This window comes from Elephas maximus, chromosome 18 (assembly GCF_024166365.1).
Source record: "Elephas maximus indicus isolate mEleMax1 chromosome 18, mEleMax1 primary haplotype, whole genome shotgun sequence".
NCBI lineage: Eukaryota > Metazoa > Chordata > Mammalia > Proboscidea > Elephantidae > Elephas > Elephas maximus.
This window is the reverse complement of record NC_064836.1, coordinates 62207837-62231241: the sequence shown is the minus strand read 5'-3', so window position 1 is coordinate 62231241 and position 23405 is coordinate 62207837. Positions and strand designations below refer to the sequence as shown.

The 23405-nt window shown below is 36.3% G+C and overlaps 1 protein-coding gene across 3 annotated transcripts in view; it reads right to left on the bottom strand.

Moving 5' to 3' along the window:
- EPHA3 (EPH receptor A3) overlaps positions 1-23405 on the bottom strand; it is a 401922-nt gene that overhangs the window by 13667 nt on the left and 364850 nt on the right. For all 3 annotated transcript variants that reach the window (XM_049858480.1, XM_049858481.1, XM_049858482.1), the window contains 2 exons: positions 10341-10490; positions 8599-8792 (listed from right to left, as the gene is read on the bottom strand). In XM_049858480.1, coding sequence (XP_049714437.1) covers positions 8599-8792; positions 10341-10490 — 344 coding nt within the window. The remainder of the gene's footprint in view (positions 1-8598; positions 8793-10340; positions 10491-23405) is intronic.

Here is a 23405-nt window from a genome sequence, read left to right as displayed (position 1 = left end):
TGGTTTAGTACTTATTATAAAACTCATCTTTGAAAAATAATTTAATAAATAAACTTTATTTATTTCCTTTATTTGTATAAAAAAGCATGTATGGTGAAGTATATGAAGTATATGAAGCTATACTGGGTTATGGTGAAGTAATAATTAATCATCGTAAGATTATTTTCTATTTATTTTTAGAGCAATTTTTGCTATCAGGAACCTCTTTAAGAAAGATTTTTCCAATTCTTAAAAAAAGAGGGGGTGCTTTATTTTTACCCTTCTACCCACATGCACTGTGATTATGTTCTTTTCTAAACTTCTCAAGCATACTATTTTCTCATTGCCGCTTCCTTTTCACCATCTGCTTACAACTAACCTCTTAAAATTTCAAATCCCATCTATTATTCTAAAAGAATCAAAACAGTTCTCTAAAAAGAGTTCAATGTCCTTCTCATTGCTTAATTGAAAGCAATTTTTTCTCAGTTTTCTTTTTCTCATCCTTCTGCAACTTTTGATAATATGGTTGATTCTATCCATTTTTTGAAAACTACCTGACCTGTGGTTTTCTGCATGTTCCAAGTCTTGTTCTACCTCTGATTGTTCCTTGTTTCCACCTATGGTTTCATGTAATTCTTCTGCTCTGTAATTGGTACTACTCACCAAGACTTGGAATAGAAACAGTCTTCTTTCTCTCTAGTTTGAGCATGTGAAGTGGGTTAACATATTGGGATAGTAACTTATGATTTATATTTTTTCCTTCCAGGACTGCTATCCACTGGAAATTACCTGTCAGAACTGATTGGCTCCACAGTCCTTAACAAAGAGCCTGATATATCCATGCTCTATCACCATGTCTTATTACATATGGCAGATGCATTCACTCATTCCCATTAGTTTCTTGACTCTTGTAGACATTTGAATTAGTGGCTTACAGACTGAGTGAATCAGGCACTAAGAGGCTTCGAAAATATCTCTGGACCCTCAGCTGAAGGTAGCACCAAAACAGCAAACAGAACCTGAAAATCAGTCTTGCAGATTGGGATGAGGGTTGTCTCATTGGCAGACTGTATGAACCCACATTCTGCACAATTCATAATTAAAGTCTCTTGATAATCCAGTGGGATATGAAGATTTCAATCAGAAATTAAATAATTATAGAAAAATAAAGGCTATACTTACTGAGAACACTGGCATTACTAGATTGAGATCTGTATCTGCTAAAGATGTTTCTGACTGTAGCTTCTCTTATTAGCTTTACACACAGAATGTTCTAAATTGCACGTGTAGCTTTAATCTCTCCCTGAACGTTGAGATGTGAACTTCTGCCTTCTTGTTGGACTCACTCCCATTGTGTCCATATGCTCATCTGTCTCACAGACCTGTTCTTCCCAATGCTATCCCTACTACTGTCAATGAGAGCACTGTTCTCACTGCCCTCTGGGTTCAAAATCTGGAAGTACTCTGTATTTTTCCTCCATCGCTCTGCGCATCTCATTAGTCACCATGTTCTGTAATATGCTCGTCAGTAAAACTTTTTGAATTCACACCCTTTCTTTTTATCCCTGCTGTTTGACCCTAGTTTATACCCTTTCTTAGACTACTTATATCAACTTCCAACTCGTCATCATAAATCTCCTCACCTCCAGATCTGAAATATTCCATAAGCATAGTGCAACATATGACTTAAATATCTTCAATTACTCTCCTTTCCATTTGAAAAAAAAAGCCAAATTTCTAAGGATGATATTTAATGTCTTTATTGTCTGGGGAAATCATCTATTAGGCTCTTACTCCGTTAAACAAAAAAACAAACCCATTGCCAATGAATCGATTCTGACTAAAAAAAAATACGCCCCATAAATTCCAGTCACCTATATTATCCAATGTAGTATGGGAGTACCCCAAATTTTTGTGTCTATTGCCTTTTTCACAGTGTTCCCCAGCCTTGTATGTTCTTACCCTGTCACCTGCATTTAGCAATCTCATCCATCTTCCAAAAGTCATTTCTCGTATAGAACCATCAGGGAATCCCAAAGGTAAAAGTGAAATCACCTCCCTTCATGCTTCCTAAAAACTGTGTATCTGTTGACATGGAAATTTTACTAATAATTTCAACAAATATTATCATGAATGAACAGACATTTATTTTCTACTATCTACTATCAACCTAGCACTGGTAATACAAGATAAACAAGACATCTGATCTCACACAGCTTAGAGTTTACTGGTGGAATGGATAATAAGAAAACACACAGAGATAATTACAATTGTCATGAAAAACAAGAACATGGCATTGTGTAAAAGGCTAATGGAGCTGACATTTAAATTGAATTGCAGAGAATTCCTCAACCAATACATGATGTGAGAGCTGCTTCCTAAAGGAGGACAGGACATTATGCGGTGATGGGTGCCAATGAAAATCCAAGACAAGGGGGCAGCATGTGTTACTCTCTTAAACGCTTTGGCTTCTGAAGAAATCGGAAGTTGGTCACTATGGTTACAGTACTGTTGAAGTGAGAGTGGCACAGGTTGAAAGGTTGAAATCACCCCTCCTTATGATTTCACTCCTCCTTCTACAAAATAGGAGCCCTGGTGACACAAGCATTAAGAGCTCAGGCTGTTAACCAAAATGTTGGTAGTTCAAATCCACCAGGTGCTATACCGTAGCTCTACTCTGTCCTGTAAGGTCACTGTGAGTCAGAATCTACTTGATGATAACAGGTTTGGTTTGGTTTCTACAAAATAAGCATGTAAATCAAATCATGTCCCTTCTCAGGTGATTTTAAATCCATTAATGTATTCCTTGCGTATTTAAGAAAAAAATTTTTCTAAAATCTTTACCATGGTCTTAGGTGCTCTGGCTTCTCTTTTCCTCTCTAGACTCAAAACACACTCTTCCTTTTCCTGTTTACCCTTCTGCTGCTTCCTACAACCCTCCAAACTCTCATCTCAGGCAGTTGCAGTTCCTTTTTCCTATGCCAAGAGTGCTTTTTTCTAGGGTTTGTTAAATAGCTGGATCTTTTCCTTCCTTCAAATCACAACTCAATGCCACCTCCACAGAGAGCTCTTTCTCAACCATATTTTTATTGTCTATCGTGGTCATCTTTTTTTTTTCTTCTCCATAATCTGTACTTGTCTATTGTTTACTGTACCTTCCCTGAATGGTGCAAATGGTTAACTTATTCAGGTTGGAGGTTTGAGTCTACCCAGAGGTGCCTGGGAAGAAAGGCCTGATGATCTACTTCTGAAAAATCAACGATTGAAAACCTTACGCAGCATAGTTCTACTCTGCCACACATGGGATCACCTGAGTCAGAATTAATTTGATAAGAACTCATTTTTTTTTTTAATAATGTAAGCTCCAGGATGTCAGGAACTATATTTATCTTCACTTTTCTCCAGAGTCTAACACAGTGCCCAGCATAGTGTAGGTTGGCATAAAATAAAGAGTTGAATGAATAAATAAATACCTGAAAAAAAAAATGACATTGGAGAGTCAGGGCTTTTTCAACCATCAAAAGGAGTCTAGATTTCTTTCCCTAAGTATAATGGGAATCCAAAAATTATCTTAAATGGGGGACAGGAATTACACGATATATGTTTTGACAGGAAAATTCTGAAGGTCATGTGAAAAAAATTCCTGGATTGGGGCAAGAATGGAAGCAGGCTGAAAGGTAGTAATCTATTACACTGGCCCAGGTCAGAAGAGGAAACAGTCATAGATGAGGGCTACAGTGGAAATGGACAGAGATGGGTCATGTGGATCCAGTGATCAACTGGATCAAAGTGTAGAGGGCATGAAAGAGGTGTCAAGACTTGCTCCAATCTTGATTGGGCTATTGAGTAGGTGTTGATTTCTTTAATTAAGATGGGAAGAGAATGGATGGATCAACCCAATGGAAAAAAATAAAGAGACAAATCTTGACCTACTAAGTTTGAGTTATCTGTGAGATCATTATTTTGAGAAGCTTGGCTGTGAAGAGTGTTAGCAGGTTAGCAAATTTGGAAAGTAGGTGGCAGAGATGTGGGTCCAGGAAAGGTGTTATGGACAGGCAGTGTCTCCTAACTTCTCCTCATGGCTTGATGAGAAATCACCTGGAGTTCTCATCAAACACCCAAATTCCCTTTCCCTTTCCTAGAGATTCTGAATCAGTTGATTGGGTTAGATCTAGATATCTGTACTTTTATTAAGTATCCCAGGAGACTCATCACCAGAAAAAAATTGAGACACAATGTAAAAGAATATATGTGTATATTTACGGTGATGACCCTGCGGAGAGAAAGAGACTGAGAATGTAGGAGATACAAAGAGAGGAAGAGGCAGAAAGAGAGAAATTGAGAAAAGAAAAATTCTGAGAAGGCGGGAAAGGATGAGATCCAGAAGACATGTGAAAGAATTTTCCTTTGACAAGAAGAGGGACAATTTCTCCCTTGTAACTAAGGAAAGAAATAGATGAGTGGGTGCAAGTACCAGTAAGTTTTTGTTTTGTTACTGGATATTTCCATCTAATGATTTCTATACTCTCCATATAGCATGTATCAAGGGCATCACTGAAAAATTTAAGTGGAAAGAGCATGAGTTTAATACATTTAGAAAAAGGATTAAATAATTCTTGTCAAAAGTGGAAAAGCAAATTTTCTAAAGGAAAAAAATAAGATTTCTAGACATTGTTCCATCCACAGCAACTTGATGTTATCGATCTTAAATTTCTAATGATATAATCTGCCCATTGCATGTAAAACATACATGGCAATAAGTAAAATACAACTATGATTGGAAAATGTTTATATTAATGACAAGATGGATGACTGTTTTGGAAAAAAATTAATATTTTTCCTAAAATGGCATGCTTTGTGGCAAAAACACATGAAATTTTATCAAGCATTAAAGAGTAAATATTAGGAGAAAATAATATCTTTCAATATATTTTCATAAGAATGTAAAACTTGAATTTAACAATATGTTAAAATTAGAACATTAAGACGTATCCTGATATATTCTCCTATAAAATTGGGGTTAACTATTCCTAGATCATTTTACATGAGTTATGGTTTGAGTGTACTTTTTCATGATATGGAAAGAGCTGAAAAGATATTTTTCTTTGCTGTGAGTACTATAGAGTAAAGATCAAAAGAAATGTCTTGAGGGTACAAAATGAGGACTGTATGGCCCAGAGAAGGACAAGTTTATAATCTTGTTGGTTGTTAAACTGTCAGGTGAATTTCCAAAGGAGCCTGTGTCATCTCTCTCTGTGAAGTTTAGGACAGAGATTCACGGTTATGGGATAAGTTATGGGTCAGTTTATTTGAGAATCTATAACTAAATTCAATCTTAGTGATCCCCTAAAGATTTTTTTTTATCACACTTTAGATGAAGGTTTAAAGAACAAACTAGCTTCTCATTAAACAGTTAGTACACATATTGTTTTATGATATTGGTTAACAGCCCCATGACATGCCAACACTCTCCCTTCTTGACCTTGGGTTCCCTATTACCAGCTTTCTTGTCTCCTTCTGCCTTCTAGTCCTTGTCCCTGGGCTGTTGTGTGCTTTTAGTCTCATTTTGTTTTATGAGCCTGTCTGACCCTCGGCTAAAGGGTGAACCTCAGGAGTGACTACATTACTGAGCTAAAAGGGTGTCTGGGGGCCATATTCTCAAGGTTTCTTCAGTCTCTATCAGGTCAGTAAGTCTTTTTTTTTTTTTTTTTTTTGTGAGCTAGAATTTTGTTCTACATTCTTCTCCAGCTCTGTCTGGGACCCTCTATTGTGGTCCCTGTCAGAGCAGTCAGTGGTGGTAGCTAGGTACAATCTACTGGTACTGAACTCTGTCTGGTGGAGGCCATGGTAGTCATGGTCCATTAGTCCTTTGGACTAATCTTTCCCGTATGTCTTAAGTTTTCTTCATTCTCCCTTGTTCCGAAGGGCTGAGGCCAGTGGATTATCTTAGATGGCTACTCACAGGCTTTTAGGACCCCAGACACTACTCACCACAGTAGAACGTAGAACATTTTCCTTATAAACTATGTTATGCTAGTTGAGCTAGACATTCCCTGAGACCATGGTCCCCACAGCCCTGAGTCCAGTAATTTGGTCCCTCAAGGAGTTTCAATGTGTCTATGTAGAGTCCATGACCTTGCCTTGTACAAGTTGTGCCGGCTTCCCCAGTATTGTGTACTGTCTAAATAATTTGTATTTCTTACATGTTGATATTAAAGCTTTGATTCAGGTTATCCTTATTCATCTTATTCAAATATAATACAAAAACTGTATCATGTATGCTTAATGTAATCATTCCTTTTAAGATAAAAGGTCATATGCTATATTGTAAGGGGTACTAATTAGCAAATTATTAATTTGAAAGTCATAATTACAGATGATTGTTGGTTAAAAAAAAGCAACTGTGTAAAAAATAGACAACTCCTTCCAATAATGCATTATATAATACTTTTACACAAGTCACATTAAGTCATCATTATGTAGCATTTACACATATCACTTAATACTGTGGATTTATGTGCACTCTAAAGGTAGTTCTTTAAATAAAGTTCTGAAATTTTCCTTAATTTATAAATATTCAGCCTCATCATGACCAAAAATACCTCTGTCCTCTGTGGCATTCAACAACTGAGATTATTTCCAATATGCATTTTACACACACATACATGTACACCCACCCACACAAATACACGCACCTAGAGGATATTTTAAAGTATATGTATAGCAGTAAATCTATGCATTTTGAGGTTATATTTCTAGTTATTTCTTATTGAACATAGTTTCCAAACAGGTCAATTTTCTAAAATTTCAATAAAATATCTGTAAATATTAAGAACTGAAAACTGATAAACACATGTCCTAAAATCACAGAATAGAAAACAGGAGTAAACTATAAAATCATTTCTACTCTAAAGATACAATAAGAATGTTGTTATAGTTAGCATAAATTTACAATTTTTTTTTTCTCTGCCTGTAATTCCAAGAAATATACATGCGCTAAACGAGTTTTGGAAAACCTGGTGGTGTAGTGGTTAAGTGCTACGGCTGCTAACCAAAGGGCAGCAGTTCGAATCCACCAGGCGCTCCTTGGAAACTCTATGGGGGCAGTTCTACTCTGTCCTATAGTGTCGCTTTGAGTTGGAATCGACTCGACAGCCCTGGGTTTGGGTTGGTTTTTAGAAACGAGTTTTGGGAAAGTTATAATGAAGCTACGAAATCTTTTTTAAATCTGATTCTAAAGCATAATAAATTCTTTATTTCTTAAATTCTTTGAGGGTATATATATATATCCTCTCTCTCACCCCCTCTCATTCTCGCAAACACACACACACACACAGAATCACACACGGATATTTAAACAGACAATGTAAGGTGAAAAGCAAGGAATTTCTCATGCATTGAAATGTTAGCTTTAGTTACTATGCTTTCTAGCAAGGAAAACAAGAGGGAAGGCTAGTATGAATGGAAACCAGAGACAGCAAAATGAAAAATAGATTTCCAGAAGCAACTGTTTATACAAAGACTCACAGAAGTGTGAGACAGCCCACAAGTCACTGTAACTGAGAAATCTCTCCTGCACCTATCAGATTATCACCGGCTCACTAATCCTCAAGCCACTGAGTGAGTGGTCACAAAGCGAAAAGTTTCAAATAGGTCTGAAATTCTTCTCCAGTTGTCAGGTGGAGTGTTTTGAAAGGACTGAAATGCATACTAGCTCATATGATACATTTGATCAAAAATTTAAAAGCCCGTAACATAATGTATGCCATCAAAATCTAATCAAACTGTTTTTCTATTACATGTGCAATGAGAATGTAAATCATTAAAGAAGACAGTTTCTCTGAGAAACTCCAAATGCATTAATGCTTCTCATAAGGCCCCTGACAAAATTAATCTCTCCTTCCCTATTGCTCCCATTGAACTTTGTAGCTGTGCTGCAATGAACAGTCTTCAAAACCATTGGGAGGACCCAGAGATTCTCAGTTGGGAGGAAGGTACATAAAACGTAATGGATGTCACGCGTTCTGCCTTGTACTATAGTTATTGTGTGCTGACATTTGTGTTAGTACCGGTCACAAACCTTATCTTACCCTCCAAAATTTCTAAGAGAGTAATTGGTACACAACACTGGTTAAACAAATATTTGTTTAATTCAATGAGGAAAATTGCATTTGCTAGCCAGCACAATGTTTTGGAAGGGTTGCTATTGTTATTTGAAGCTATATTTTAAATGAGGAACAAATCAGGACTTTAATCGAATTCCCACCACTCCCAGAATTGCTTTTTTTAAAAAATAATGGAGAGTGAAAAGAAAAGCAGCACTACGGGGCCATGGTTCCTATTTACCAGAGGCTTCTATAAGCTTGAATGTAGAGTTACCTCTAGTCAGGATGGAGGTTAAAAAAAAAATCTCTGAATGGCCTCACTACCATTAAATTGCATGAGAATTTCTCCTGGAAGGGGAAACACAAATGAACAAAAAACACATCTCTCCAGTCTTGAGGAATACAAATTTCAAAGAACGCCATCGGAGGAGTGGGAGAACAAAAATTAATGCTTTGGAGAAAACAAACACATTAACTTCAGAGTGAACGCAGGACGCAAAATCGGATGTGTCACCTTGCCGCCGCACTGGTGATGATCTTCAGACTGCTGGGGTTCCGGATAAGCTTGTCCAGAATGCTGACAATCTGCTCAAACTTGGGTCTGTTGTTTCTGTCTTTCTGCCAGCAGTCCAGCATCAGCTGATACAAGGCAGCTGGGCAGTCCATGGGGGGTGGCAGTCGGTAGCCCTCATCCACAGCTTTAATTACCTGTGTGAGAAGCAAAGTTTCTGGGAACTTAAGAGGTGGGCTTTATTTTACTTTTCCATGGGCTGGACACACTAACATAAATGTTTTAAAGTTTCAATAAAATCAAGCTCTTATTTAAATTGCCTAAAAGGATAACAGCTTGTCAAATGAGTAAGAAGTTGTTCATGCTCAAAAATACTCTATAAAGAAGATCTAGAGAAAGAAAATGAGTTTAGGAAAGAAGAGTTTGTTTAATCGTTTCCAGATTAAAATAAAAAGCAATGTTCAATGATAAAGGAAATGCAGTGAGTTATAAAGAAATCATTATCTGATTATACAGAGCCCTATGGAAACCATATGTTATTGAATGCAGAGAAAATGAGTATACAGATTTTACTTATAACACAGTTCCAATGGTACCTTCTGAATTCTAGCAACTAGTTTTCATAAAATCCTATGTGTTATATAATAGGTAACGGTTACTGCATTCGTATTTTTAAATCATGTAAAGCAGTGATTCTAAAGCTTTTATATGCACCAGAATCATCTGGAAGTCTTGTTGGGGTACTGATCACGACATCTTCATTCCCAAAGTTTCTAAGTCCATAAGACTTAAACAGGGCCTGAGAATCTGCATTCAAAACAAATTCCCAAGCCATGCTAAAGCTGCTGATCCAGTAAGCACACTTTGAGGTACTCTGATACAGACAGATGTTGGAATACAGAGAGATTGAGAAATGAGCCTGATATTCCCAGTATTATTAATATGAGTTACTGAAAGAAGAACAGAGATAATTTTATATCCCAATAAACTTCATGTAGTTTTATATGTGGTGGGTAGGAAATGGCTGAAAGCATCTCAGCTTTCATCTTTATGTATCTTTGGGATCATGCTCAGAGTTTCTGGCTAAGCATAAAGAAAAATCTTTAGGTGCTGATTTCATATGACAACAGAGTTGCTTTACTAAGCATTTCCAAAATATGATCTAAAAGTACAAAAATCCTTTTGAAAAATCATATCGTAGTTAAAATAGGAAGTTAATAATTATATTCCTCCATCCAAAGACATCAGTCTGTATAACTAAATTCATGTGCAAGTACAGTACTTAAAGAGAAATAACATGGTAGAGATTGATTTTTTTTTTTTTTTTGTCTTCGGGAAATATATTTAAACAAACAAAATACTGGCATAGATGCATTAATGAAATCTACAAAGGATGACAGATATGTGTATCTTGCTAATGTTACATAGAAATAATTCTGCAGCATAACTCCTTCAAACATTCCCTGATATATATTGGTTATCTTCTTGGTTACTGATTTCATTGCATTCTTATTACAAATGTTTTCATTTTGCTAGATTTCTAAAGCCTTGCTTGAGGGAAAAATTTAAAGCTATAAAAGCAATTTAATTACTATGCTTGCAAGACTCGGAAACAGTTTCATCTCTTTTAAGTATTCTATTTCAATGTCACAAACTAGGAGCCACCTGGTTTCATTATGCTCCACTTCCTTGCACAGCTTGATCATTTAATCTGAACCCATAACTCATTGATGACAAATACTTACATCCTGATTGGACATCTCCCAGTATGGTCTCTCTCCATAGGACATCACCTCCCAGAGAACAATCCCGTAACTCCATACGTCGCTGGCTGATGTGAATTTGCGGTAGGCTATAGCTTCTGGTGATGTCCACCGGATTGGAATCTTACCTCCCTTTGAATATAAAATCATATATACATACATGAGCAATGCATAAAACTTGTCATATGCATTATAACCTAGAAATCGGACAAATTTGTTGTGTTCGGAAATGGAGCATGGGTTTCCACTGAAATATTTCAACGCTCTTCTATTTTGATACCAAACAGGAGATGTTAATGGCATACTATTTACTGCAATATTTACTTCCAAAGAATTTGGAAGGACTTTGAAATCATGAAACAAAAAAGCTTTAAAAAAGACTAAAATAGCAGAAAGTAGAGCAGAGGACTAAACACGTTGTTCGACCAATTAACTAGGATTTCCCAGGAAACCATGACCCTAAACCCCAAATCAAGGAACCAAATCCCATGAGGTGTTTGTTGTACATAAGCAACCTCAACAGCTGCTTTTTTTTTTTTTTTTGTAGTTGTAAATACACCTATCACACAGCTTTTGCCAATTCAACTTTTTACAGGTGTATAACTTATTGACAGGATTACATTAATCGGCTGTACAACCCTACCCTTAATCAAAGATATTTTTCCATCACTGTAAGCCAAAACTCAGTACTCCATAAGCAATAACCCTCCCTTCTCCCCTCCCTCCTGCCCCTGGTAATCACTAATAAACACTGGTCTCTATACATTTGCCTGTTCTTGTCTTTTTATATAAGTGAGGTCATACAGTATTTGTCTTTTTGTGATTGACTTATTCATCTTAATGTCTTCAAGCTCCATTCGTGTTGTAGAATGTATCAAGACTTCATTTCTCTTACTGGCTGAGTAGTATTCCATTGCATGTATGTGTATCACATTTTGTTTATCTATTCATCCCTTGGTGAGCATTTATGTTGTTTCCACCTTTTGGTTATTTTGAATAGTGCTTCAATGAACACTAGTGTACAAGCATCTGTTTGAGTTTTCGTTTTCAAGTTTTTTGAGTATATACCTAAATATGGTAGTTCTATTTTCAGTTTTTTGAGGAACAGCCACAGTGTTTTCCACAATGGCTGTACCATTTTGCATTCCCATGAGCAATGGATAAGTGCTCTAATTTCCCCACATTCTTTCCAACATTCTGTTCTGCCTCTTAGTTCATTGTGAAGTTTCTGGGGTTTTAAAAGCTTGCAAGTGGCCATCCAAGGCATAAGAAGTGGTCTCTATTTGCCTGGAGCAACAAAAGAAGAAGAAAACTTAGGAATAGGAGGAGGGTATGGAATATGTGGCTAATTGCCTCCATGAACAACTGCCTCCCTTACTATGAGACCAGAAGATTGGATGCTGTCTGTCTCCACTACTGAACATTCTGATTAAAAATTCTGTAGCAGAACCCTGATCAAAAGGGGGAAAGTTTCAAATTCTCACAGAATTCAGACTTTCTGGAGCCATAGAAGCTGGATGAACCCCCCAAATTACTGCCCTGAGATAATCTTTAAACCTTAAACCAAAAATATCTCCTGAAGTCTTATTAAAACCAAACAATAGTTTAGCTTAACTAGTAAAGAACATCTGCCTTGAGCATTGTGCTCTTTCAAGATCTGTCTGTGTGGGATCAAACTGACAACAGCACTCTGAAAGATTAGATAGGAATCTTATGGGGCAATGAGCTTATTTTAATGGAGGAGGAACAATTCAGAAAAGGAGAGTGAGAATGGCTGCACAATTCAAAGAGGTAATCAATGTCAATGAATTGTACATGTAGGGACTTGAATTGGTGTATGTTTTTGTTGTATATATTCCCAATGAAAACAAAAACAAATTTTAAAAGGACTTAAATATTGACAATGTAATCATATAAATTATGGCATATTAATTAGTCATCTGCAACAAAACAACATGAAATATATTAGAATTGAATGAGGCATCTCAAATCAACTTTAATGATTTACCTTACATTTATACTTGACTAAGCAATTTTTTTTAAGCAATCTTAGTTCAGAATGTAAAAAAGTTAATATTTTTAAAGACTTTAGACCACTTCCTGGCACATAATATGTACTTATATATATTTGTTAGATACATAAACCTAAAATGAAAATTTCTAAAAAAGCTGGTCTTGATTAATTTACTAGGTGTCTCACTTCATCATTAATCATTAACGTACCTTTCATGTACTGGGTAGGAACAATGAGAACTAGGTAGATGAAATTACTACTTTGCAAGAACTTAGAGTCTTGACAAGAATATAATTTCTATAAGTTATGGGAGATATAAAGGTGTAACTACTATGGTATTTGCTCTCAGTTCAATAAACAAACTTAATAAAGAGGTGCTGAGTGCCAACCATACAGGAAGTATTATGCAACTCATTTTGGGTAAGACCAATACATCTGCTCCTCACTTATCAACTACCTCGGTATCTGACATTTCACATTCATGACAATTGTAAAAAACCTACTATCCTACTATATTGTGCATTAACGATGTACATCTGGCAGTAACGATCACTGAGGTGTGAGGTGAGAGTAATGCTGGCTGTGATGGTTCAGGCTATGGGTCAATTTAGTTGGGCCATGATTCTCAGTGGTTTGGCAGTTACGTAATGATGTGGTCATTCTCCATTCTGTGATCTGATGTTGTCATCCCCACTTTGCATAATGCCAATTTCCACATAAAGACCTGGTTTTTGGAACCTAGCCATGTTGGTAAGTGAGTAGAAAAAAGTGAGTAGTTGGTGTATAAATAACACACAGGTCCTTCTGTTTAGGAAATATCAGGCAGACAGGAAAGATAATTAGTTGCTGTGAACAATTAAATGCAGAAAGAAATAAGCACCTTGTGCATTGTTTCTCAAAATATACATGCATATGAATCACCATTAGGGATCTTGTTAAAATACAGATTCTGATTCAGTATGTACAGAGTACAGCCAGAGTCTGCACTTCTAGCAAGCTCACAGTGATGCAGGTCCTACTGATCACATACATTACACTGAGCAGCCAGGTGATAGTGGAGGCTGCTATGGGTGCAGACCATGGAGCCTTGTTTCTTACTTGAGAGACTGAGGAAGTCACATACCAATTGATCCTTGAAAGATGAGTACACTTTTTGATACAACAAGAAGAAAGGCTTGAACATTCCAAAGATTTAAAATTGAAATCATAGCCATATTCATCAAAATGTGGGTTATTTACATCACAACTTATAGCACTTTATTCTCTTTCAAGAGACCCTCAAGAGGGGACCATAAAATGCTTTAAACCAAACCAAACCCACTGTTGTTGAGTAGAATTTCGACTCATAGTGACCTTATAGGACAAAGTAGAATTGTCCCATAGGGTTTCCAAGGCTGTAAATCTTTATGGAAGCAGGCTGCCACACCTTTCTCCCTTGGAGCAGCTGATGGGTTCGAACTGATGATCTTTTGGTTAGCAGCTGAGCATATAACCACTGTGCCACCAAGACTCCTTGTACAATGCTTTAGAGAAGTGGTTTTGCCACTTAGGAAATGTTATTAAATGTCATCATGCCTGAGTTTCCTCACGTGAAATTAACAGTATTGGTTCATAGCATTGCTGTGGGGCTAAATGACAAATTTCAGGTGAAATATTTAGCATATTAAGTTCATAGTAAAGACCCAAGAAGCATTAGCTTAACATTCCCATATTCTGAGGGAAATGGCATAAATCAAACAACAGACAAGGAAAATGTTACATTTTGGAAAAACAGTTTCTAGTGTGGTTAAAACTCCAGGATATGTGGAAGAACTTAATGAAAGAGGAAGCTAAAATGTCAAATTGGAATTCAATTACAGGCATGTTGAGAAAGTTTTATCCTGGTTGAGGGGTGTGGTATATACGGTCGAGCTCAGAAAAAAATTGAGAACTTGTCTTTGGTGTTTCCATACAACGAGTGTTCAGAGAGGGCACTGGTAGAAGATCCATGAAGGAGGTAGGGCTTACTCTGGATCTTAAGCACTGCATGGAATTGTATAGAGAAGTGGGGAAATAGAGAGACATGATTAGTTCAGAGAGGGAGGCTGAGCACAGCCTTCTTGAGGAGCCACCTGCCTGAGGGTAGTCAATAATTATATTTGTGAAGTAAAATAAATTAAGTTGGGGACATCGTTTCCAGACTAAAGGGAAACTTGGAAGTTAGTAAGAGACACTACAGTGCACAACATGTACTAAAGTAGTGATGGTCTTGTGCTAGAAGCTGTTGGGTTGATGCCACCTCATAGCGAACCTATGTGCAACAGAACAACACATTGCCTGGCCCTGCGCCACCCTCATAATCCTTGCTATGTTTGAGCCCCTTGTTGCAGCCACTGTGTAAATCGGTCTCATTAAGGGTCTTCCTCTTTTTCAGTGTCTCTCTACTTTACTAAGCATGATATCCTTCTCCAGGGACTGGTCCTTCCTGATAACATGTCTAAAGTACATGAGATGAAGTCTTGCCATCTTTGCTTCTAAGGAGCATTCTGAATATACTTTGCAAAGACAAATTTGTTCATTCTTCTGGCAGTCCATGGCATATTCAATATTCTTTACCAACATCATAATTCAAAGCATGAGTTCTTCTTCAGTGTTCCTTATTCATTGCCCAGCTATCATATACTAAAAATCCATGGCTTGAGTCAGGAGCTCCTTAGTCCTCAAGGTGACGTCTTTGCTTTTTGACACTTTAAAAAGGCCTTTTGCAGCAGATTTGCCCAATGCAATACATTGTTTGATTTCTTGAGTGCTGCTTCCATGGGCATTGATTGTGGATACAAGGAAAATAAAATCCTTGACAACTTCAATATTTTCTCCGTTTATCATGATGTTGCTTATTGGTCCATTTGTAAGGAATTTTGTCTTATTTATGTTAAGGTGTAAATCATACTGAAGGCTGTAGTCTTTGATTTTCATCAGCAAGGGCTTCAAGTTCTCTTCGCTTTCAGCAAGCAAGGTTGTATCACCTGCATATCGCACATTGCTATTGAGTCTTCGTCCAATCCTGGTGAATGCAACATAGTTCCTTTTCAATTTGTCATTCCTGAAGTAGCAGACCATATGATTGTCCTATACGAAATGGCCAATACCAGTCCTTTTTGGCTCACTAATGCCTACGACATCGATATTCAAGCATTATATTTCATTTTTGACTACAGCCCATTTTCTTTGATTTATACTTTGTACATTCATATTCTGTTAGTTAATGGGGGTTTGCAGTTGTTCCTTCTCATTCTGAGTCATACTACATCAGCAAATGAAGGTCCTGAAAGGTTTATTCCATCCACATCATTAAAGTCAACTCCACTTTGAGCAGACAGCTCTCCCCCAGTCATATTCTGAGTTCCTTCCAACCTTTCTGGCACTATATCAGACAATGTTCTGCTGTTATCCATAAGGTTTTCACTGGTCAATTTTTTCAGAGGTAGACTGCCAGGTTCTTCTTCCTAGTCTGTCTTAATCTGGAAGCTCCGTTGAAACCTGTCCACCATGGGTGGCCCCACTGGCATTTGAAATACCTGTGGCATAGCTTCCTGCATCACAGCAATGTGTAGGATACCACAGTATGACATGCTGACAGACATGTGGCAGACTGATAATCTAAGACCAGAAAATTGGAATAGAAAGCTATTACAGTCATGTAGATGAGAGGCAATGAGGTCTTGGAAATTTCTCCATCATTTTCTTACTCATCACACACTCATTCACTCTCTTGTTTACAGTTTTTTTTTCTTTTAACCACAGAATTTTTTGAAAAGGATCTTTTTCAAAAGTTTTATTTGGAGGGCCTGGTAACAATCCTAATATTGCCCTTTTTTCTGCCAATACACTCAATATAAAATTAATTATAATATCATTTTTAAAATTCTAAAATTAATTCATCCGCTCCTGCCTAGACCAAGTTTGGATATTAAGGATTTGAGATTTCAAATACCATTCCTTGATTATGATAAAAACATATTTATATATGTGGCATTTAACAAAATCAACTTGGTATGCCAAATGGTATCATTGGACATACTTTTTCTGCCTTAAACCATTCAGAGAAGCCACAGAAATCAAACAAAGCTGGATTCATGGGAAAAAGGAAAGAAAATATTTCAAAACCTCAGCTAAAAATCTTATCTCTGGTATTACACTTTGCTACTTCCTTTTCCTGGCCCAGAAACAAATTACTGAGTATATGAAAATGACACTGAAAAAAGAAAGCCCTTCCAGTACTGATAACTTAGTACCTCTTTAGAAAACATAAAGGACAAATATTTATCACTTCATCAAGGTCCCTAGTCGAAATTAAAATGCAGTGATTAGAAGAGACAATAGGCTGATGAAAACCATGAAGGAGACATCTATTTATTTATTTATTTGTATTTCAACCAGGATTAAAATGAAACATGTCAAAGCTGTTTCATTCTGAGGTCTTCAATATCATTTTCCAGAGAGGAGAGTATTGAGCACAAATTCATTAAATTTCTTAAAAAGTAAAGTACTGAAAAGTGTTTTACCGTAGGCAGGAGACAGCCACTCATATGTTTTAGAGTGAAAGGACAACCTTTTTACCTGTCATTCTGGATACAGACAAAAGTGTTACTGGAAGGACTTTTGTGTGACAGCCAGGCCTATCTTCTATGGGAGTTTCACTCCCCGATATTCCTTAATAATTTGACTGGGATTGTGTTTGCTAAAGTAGCATGTGGTTTTAAATTCAAGCGAATTATTTCCAGAATGATTTTTCAATCAGCTACTATTTGTTTTCCTGAATACATCTTATTAAAAATTAGTTAAAACCCACACAAGGAGACATATAAACACAAATGCACACTCACAAACGTTATTGTTAGAATAATAATGTCAAACTTCCCAATTTAACAATCTTTTTGAAATTCACAGGGTGATCGCACGATCTTTACACTTGCTAACTCTCAGCAAGATACTATGATTCTTATCTCACCGGGCTACTTTGGAAAAGTATCTTGGCTGCATTGGCCAGTAGTCACTGTGAAACAGGACAATACAATTTTTGCTAGCTTTGGAAAAGTAGGTTATGGCCTCTTTAGTTTTAGCCATTCAGGTTTTTAATCGTAGTTTTCTTCTGGCTCTTACATATATTAAGGCTTGAGTTGTTGCCTTATATGGGAAAAGCATGAGGAAGTTGGTCAATTGATTTGCTGTTTTCCTCTGAAAATATTGTTCACACAAAGAGTAAGTGGCATTCAATCAGCTCAGCAATTAAGTCACTTTGCAAAGTTAAGTGTTTCCTTGCCCAGATGTGTTTAAAATATACATAAAGCAAATAATAAAGTATCTGTTCCTTAATAGGCTGTTTAATAAAAAATAAATCCTCCCTCCCCATTGTTTTCATTTGGTTAGTACACCTTTACTATTGATAAACAAAATGTATTCAATTAAATGTACTAAATCGATATATTAAATAAGGATATTTGGGAAAGCTTATTACTAACTACAAAGCACTATTCAAATTTAGTAATAACCACAATGACAACTAGGTTATTGTGGCTGAAAATGACTAGACTAGGAAGGATTTTTTTTTTTTTTAATATTCTCTTCATCCATGGTGGGCAAAGATGTCAAGTCACTCTGGGTTTAAATGAAAGTAATAATCAACTGACGTTGAACAACTTAATATGTAATTAAAAAGTCAAACTAAGAGAGATATTCTAAACCAGCAAATTCAATATGGAGTTTAAGAACGGGTAAATATGGGTGTTTCACCAAACTCTTTAAACAATGTACTTTCAAACACATTATATGCAACAATGGTAAAGATGATTCAAGTAGAAGCTTTTATCATATTCACCGCAATAAACAAAATTAGTGTGGCCAGAGTATAATTTGGAATCCTAAGCCTATGACATGCTGGATACATTATAAAAAAAACATTATAAAGCTGAAGGTAATGAGCGAAAGACACATGAGCCTGTGATGAATGCAGACAGCAAATGTCTTGTTTAGACGTTATCTTGGCAAATGTGTAGGGTAGGCATTCACCAAATGGTTGGCTTGGATTGAACTCCCTTTCATCAGCCTGCTTCATAAATGCCTGCTGTTTTTTCTTCTTGGAAGGGTTTTCCCCTGACTGACTTTATAACTTGTAAACTCCATAGTTGAACATCTTGGCCAAATGTGAATTCATTGATGGAACACTTGGGAATCCAGGCAGAGTTGGTTACTCCATCTTCTGTGATTCCTCTACCATTGAACTTTGAGCCTCCTGGGCTAAATTGGGAATATCAAACTCTTAATCAGATGGAAACATCAATGACCAAGGATTTTAGGTAAGGGATGAGTATTTACTCCAAGAGAAAATACTATCTACTGCTACAAAAATGTAAGTGTCACTACTATAGAGAGATATTAGAAAAGAGTCCTTTTGGTGCCTAGTTTGGTTCTAAAATGTGATGGAAGAAAAGCCTGGGGCCCTTAAATTTTAGTTTAGTCATACTTCTCACTAAGGCTCTCTGCCTCCAAGCTCAGTGTCTATTGATCTGAGACTATCAAAATAAAATAAATTGACTGTATAGGAGTCTGACTCAGTAAATTTTTTCTAAGTAATTCATTGCAGAACTGATGCATACTTCTGCTTCTGATGGAGACCACAAAAATTCAGCTTCCTCTCCCACCTGCAACCTTCACGAATTCAAGCTTATATTGCTTGCAGTATTTTATTTTTCAGGTTCAGAAATGGTAGAATGTGGAAGCAATGTTTAAATTTAGATGCTTTTCAAGTAACTGCCCAATGCATCCTTTAATGAGCCATGCAAAACTTTGGATTTGATGAGACAAAATGCTGTCATTATTGGGCATACTTCTTTCTTGTCACTGTAAAACTATTCTAATATAACCATTATTGATGAGACGAAACTTTGAAATTGGTTGATGATTTTAATTTTGGTTGGTAAAATGCTACCAACCAAAATATTTTAAAGTACAGCTGGTTGCTATTAAAATAATTTATGAAATTGTGGATTTTTTAAAATATTTAAACATTTAAAAATGGAGCATTTACTTGAGGTGGTCTCTACATCTACATGTAATCTGCCCACATGTTTATGAATTTCAGAAAAGTTTCCAATTTCCTGGAGAGAGACCAGTATCACAGCACATGAAGTATATCTCAAATCTCAATTGCAGAGGGACCACTAATCCAAATGTAACAGAGTCAAAAGTTAGCTTTGTTTCCCATCTTTGCAATGCCAAACCTAGAGCCAGTTCCTCCTAGCACCGATATATCACCTAAGTATAGCTCAATAGTTAGGGGTGCAGGGAAAATTTGGTCAATTGCTCCATTTGAACTCTTTTTAGTAAGAATCAGAAGTCTTGGTTCATGGGCTCAGCTTTGACCCTAACTGTTTAATTTTAGCCAAGTCTCTTAACATCTCTGAGCATCTATCTTGTGATTCATAAACTGGCCGTAAAATTGGTATCTCTGTTAATTTTATCAATTTCTAACACATCTGTTTTGATTTAGGAACTTCAGATCTTTCAACTTGGTATCTTAAACCTGTATGAATATCTACGGTCCTGTGTTTTTAGCATTTAATTCTTTGGACTCCTAGAGATGCCCCTAACTTTTGGACTAAACAGCATCTCTACCTGGGTTTCTTATTTGAATTTACGTCTATGGAATTCTTACAGAAAAGTTAAACAAAATACATAAAGTGGTACAAGGAAGAATATTGGCAATGCTGTCAGCGGAGACTTTACGTAATTGTTAAACTTTAATCCAGGATTAGGAAACCCTGGTGGCGCAGTGGTCAAGAACTATGGCTGCTAATCAAAAGGTTGGCATTTTGAATCCACCAGGATTGTTTGGGTAGGCCAAAACCTCATTCGCATTGTCTAGAAATAGCAGTTAGAGGAGGAATCACACAGTAAACCTGTTCTTAAAAGGTGCTGCAATTCAGTTCTCTCTAACTTAATGAATTTAGGTACTTCAAATGAGAAATTTGGCTAAAAGCCTGAATTTTTTAGGAGCTTAACTGAAGTCAGTTCATTCAATATTGGTAAATGGGGCTTTAAGATTTGATTTCTAAAGAAATGTAATTGCTGAAATCTCTGGACATTGAGTCACAATGTCTCATATCTGCCCCAATTTTTTTCTAATTATACATACAAATGTCTCCCTGCTGACTTAGGAAATGCTTTGCTGATTAGCAGTTCACACTGCCTGCCTGTGAGCTCTGTCAGGTCATGCCTGGAGTGACAAAGGACTGTGGACAGTTTATCTGAGTAAACCCCAAGTAATAGAGTGTTTAACCTAGAGGCAAATACTGGCTTCTTGTGTTAGAAGTGGAACTAAAGAGATAAATCGTTTGACTCAAGGATTTAACATCTATCTACTGTCAACAGAGAGTAGTAGACAACAAGGTGAAGGGCAATCCAAGACGATTCTAAAATCCCCAGTAATTTAAGCTAAAATCCACTTAGAGAATTGTTCCAGCAGATGTTGATGGCCACAAGAGATCACAGACAGATGACCCCTTAGGTAGCAACAGCCTAACCCTTAAACTTCTCAGATTCTTCAACATTATGTGAAGTACACAAGAATTTCCTGTAATACAGGGAACACTTTGACATTCCATTATAGGCTACTCTATGACTATTTAGGAAATTAAATGCAACTAAATTATTTTTTCAGTAATGTTCAGGCTCCCATAATCCAACATAAAAATTAGGCAATCTGATGTCTTATGTCTATGATCAACAAAAACAACGGTAGCCCCAAAATTTAAGGCTAAACACATGTCCTGACATGGTTCCGGTGTTTTACAGAGTCCATTGAGGTTTTAAATAACCAAACTTTGTGTTTTCCACATACCCAATTCTCAATTGTATTTTAAAATATCCTAGATATTCATTTAAAAGTGTGAATTTCTAGCATTCTAGCATAATTTCCCAAAGGAGAGGTGTTACCCGTAAGTCAGAAAGTTACATTCAATGTAGCAAGAATACTGTATATTTGCAATAAAAATAATAGAAAGATATTAGTTTTAGTCTAATATCTAACAAAAAATTATAAAACCTGAGTAAGATTAATTTGTTTAATATTGGTGATTGAGAGATAAGGAAAGATAAAACGGTAGCTTGAGAATCCCATAAATATCTGCTGAGACACTTCTGATGATTTTGAGAACATTAGACATCACGGCAACGGTTCCCTTTTATATCTCACAGCTTCAGAACCTAACGTCTTTTCATTTCCTATATGTAGCAATAGTCATAACACAAATTACATATTTTTAAGACATTATTAGAGTTGTTTTCAGCTGACAAAAGAAACAGAAGGCAAGCAATAGAAAATAAAAATAAAAACTGTGAAAACTTTTTTATGCATTAATTGGTTGAAAGGTATGAAAAGAGATTCAAGAAAATGTTTGTTTACTAATCAAGTGCTTGAAATGCTTGGCAATTCCAGAGCTAAGACTAGCAAAAGAAAGGGGAGGGGAACATGGGATTGGGTCTGAACCATGACAAACAGAATTATGGCTGAAAAGGAGTAACAGGAAAGAAACGAATTAAATTAGCCATGTCAGACATCAAGTTGTAAGACTGGCTTGGGCCACTGTTACTGCTGCACCTAGTGATGTATATGGCTGTGGGACTGGTCAGTGGCCTCTGGGTATATGGGGAAAGCTTCAGGCAATGTGTCATCACAGAAGTGAAAATATAGGCTTTTCACAAATGAACTGAAAAAATTCAGTCGGTGATTTTTAAGAATCATCTATGGGCCACCTTACACTACAGACTGAACCAAAGGAATACGTAGAAGGGTTAGTTTCTATTATCTGATGTTTAACCCCAACCCAATGCCATTGAGTCGATTCCGACTCATATAGCGGCCTGAGCCAAATCATTAATCTGACTTCTTATACTATTTTCCTGCAAAGTGGGTCTCTTGGAATCAGAGCAATGATTCAAATTATTAAACTGAAAATTAGTAAGAGCAAATTAGTTAGGCCAGGTATTTGCATTATTTGCTCCTTCATTATCACATATTCTCTGCTCTGTCATTTTAACAGAGTCTCCCTGACTACCCTAAATAAAATATCTCCTACAGACCTGCCACGCCCCTCGTAATCTCTGTCATGCTATACATTTACTCGTTTGTATATTATCTGAATTCTTTGACTAGAATGTAAGCTCCACGAGGTCAGAGCCTTTTTGTTTTGTTTTTATTCACATTTGGCTCCCTAAGTTTTAGAATATTGCCCGGCATATTGTAGGCACTAAAATATTTGTTGAATGAATGAATGGTGTAATTTTGGGAAAATCGTTCCTGCTAGAGACTGTGTATAAATCATTTATACATACCCTTCATACTCCCATGCTGCATTCCAAAATTATAGTTCTGATTTTCCCCCAGATAAATCCATAGAGAAATATTGGTGTTACCCGTTTCTCTGAACACATAAATACAAAAATGATCATTTGCGTAGATGCATGTATGCTCACATTTCTCTGAAATGGGAGGCTAGAAAGTACTAGATTTCTCATTAAATTTTCATCCAACATTGATAACTGAGATTACTAAATCTCCTATAGCCTTCTGATTTCTGACTAAGTAGCCACACTTTGTGAAGCTGCGTACAGGCATATTCATACTGATCCTAACAGAACAGGGAAGAAATTTGTGATTGACATTATTTATTTTGGTTGAAAACTTAAAATACTGCTGTTATACAAAGGGCACTGATTAGATATTTTCTTATTACTATTTTCGTTGGTGTGTGAATGATGCATGACATATACTTCTTATCAAAATAATGTGACTGTGTTTTTGTATCACACCATTTTTGATGTACATAGTATTTAGTCCTTGGAAATCCTGCAGAAAAAAAGCTCATGCTCTCCATTATTTATGTTCTTGGAATGGAGTTAGCCTGAACAGGAGTATTTAACCAGTTAGCCTTTAGCCCCTGAAAAAAAAAAAAAAATTTTTTTTTCTTTTTTTTTCAACCATTGTTTTCCCCTTA